This window comes from Egretta garzetta, unplaced genomic scaffold (genome assembly GCF_000687185.1).
Source record: "Egretta garzetta isolate BGI_Z169 unplaced genomic scaffold, ASM68718v1 scaffold190, whole genome shotgun sequence".
Lineage (NCBI taxonomy): Eukaryota > Metazoa > Chordata > Aves > Pelecaniformes > Ardeidae > Egretta > Egretta garzetta.
The window spans coordinates 1,103,922-1,105,529 of NW_009258272.1; the positions used below are offsets into that span (position 1 = coordinate 1,103,922).

The 1,608-nt window shown below is 57.2% G+C and overlaps 1 protein-coding gene across 1 annotated transcript in view; it reads right to left on the minus strand.

Moving 5' to 3' along the window:
• Positions 1–144, minus strand: part of COL27A1 (collagen type XXVII alpha 1 chain) — a 166,593-nt gene extending 166,449 nt beyond the window's left edge. The window contains exon 1 of the mRNA XM_009634842.2: positions 89–144. Within this exon, the coding sequence (XP_009633137.1) occupies positions 89–144 (56 nt within the window). The remainder of the gene's footprint in view (positions 1–88) is intronic.
• Positions 145–1,608: the final 1,464 nt, after the last annotated feature.

The window sequence follows — 1,608 nt, forward strand, 5'->3', positions numbered from 1 at the left end:
CCCTCCCGGGCTCCCCCGGCCCCCGGCACCCCCTCCCCGCCCGGGATGCCCTTCCCCGGCGCCGGGAGAAGCCGGACTTTGTACTCACCCCCTGCCTGCTGCTGTAGCTCTGAGTCTGGAGACCGGCTCTGATTCCGGCTCCATCACGTTTAGTGCATTGTCTCTTTCGGGCAATTTTTGCGGCAATCCATCAGAAAAAGGGGGACAGGCCGGTTTGTGGGTACATCCTTCCCAGGAGCTCAGCTCTCTGCCTCTCTAAGGGGCTCGGCTGTGTCAAAGACACCCCCTGGCCCGGACGGCTCACTCCTTCCTCCTTCTCTTCTGGGTCCTTTTGCTTACACAGATCTTTTAATCCCATTTAACTCCCTCTCGGCAGACTGCAATTACCTTGGGAAAAAGGAGAGAGAACAGAAAGTACACGCTAGGAAGCCAGGCTGGCCCATGGTCTCTGCATTTCTTGCCTCTTTTTTTTTTTTTTTCTCCTCCTTATTAATAGTACAATTTCTGTGATCTCCGATTTCCAAAGTCCTTGATTGAAAGTGTTTTTTCTTAGCAGTTACTTTTTTTTTGTTTGGTTGGTGGTTGTAATTTTTATTTGCAGTGCAGATGTGCCTCCCACCCCCCCAAGGATCTCTCCTCTGGACTTAGAGAGAAAAGGAAAAAGGCAGATTTAGAGAAATGAAAATTATTTAAGGATGTCCCTGCTGCCTCTCTCTGCTGCCCTCCTCTGTAATACCGAAGCACTTGCAAAAAATAATACAAAGTAAATAAATAATAAAAAAAAAAGAAACTCTTTCGGCCAGAAGAGCTGCCGAGTGGCAATCGAAGACCCCTCTTCCAGGCTCCGCGGAGGAAACGCACAGGCCCCTGGGCAGGGGGAGGCCGGCGGTGGAGATCCCAGCTCCTCTGTGCTCGCCTGCTGGGGGGCTACCAGCCCTCTGCCCAAGCTGGCTTCGACCCACCTCACCACGGGCTGGCAAAGGACCTGCGCTGTAAGGTACCCGGCATGGCTTCCCCTTGGGCTCAGCGCTTGGGAGCCTGCGGAGGGGGCTCAGGCTCGCAGGAGGAAATCCTCCCCTGCTCCCTTCCTCACCCTGCTCTGCTTCCACGGGGAGGGGGACATGGGGACTGGGTGCGGGGCATCGCCAGACCCCCCCCTCTCTTACCAGCCCTAAGTGATGGAAGCTGCAGCCTGGAGGGTAGGGAGAGGGGAATGAATTTTCTCATGCATGTCCACCAGAATAAATCAGATCCTAAGTCCCCTTAGCCAGCTCTGCCAGGAGAGGGGATTTCTGTGCTGGCCAGCGAGGGCCAAACCTGTATCCCTGTGCCCCCTCCTCTTCCAGCTCTTGCAAAGCCCCACTGAGCTGGGACCCCGCCACCGTGCACACCCCGGGGTGCCCGGCAGGTCCCTCTTGTCCACATCAGGACAAATCAAACCCCTCAGCTCTGTGGGATTCCCTCAGGCAGGTGAGGGCAGCCCACCACACCGAGCCCTACCCCCCCACCCCCCGCACCCCTGGGTGCCCCTCGGCCCTGCTCCCTTCCCCCTCGCACAGCGTCTCTGCCTTGGGCACTTACTCTGCAGCGAGGCGAGAGGCTGGGGAC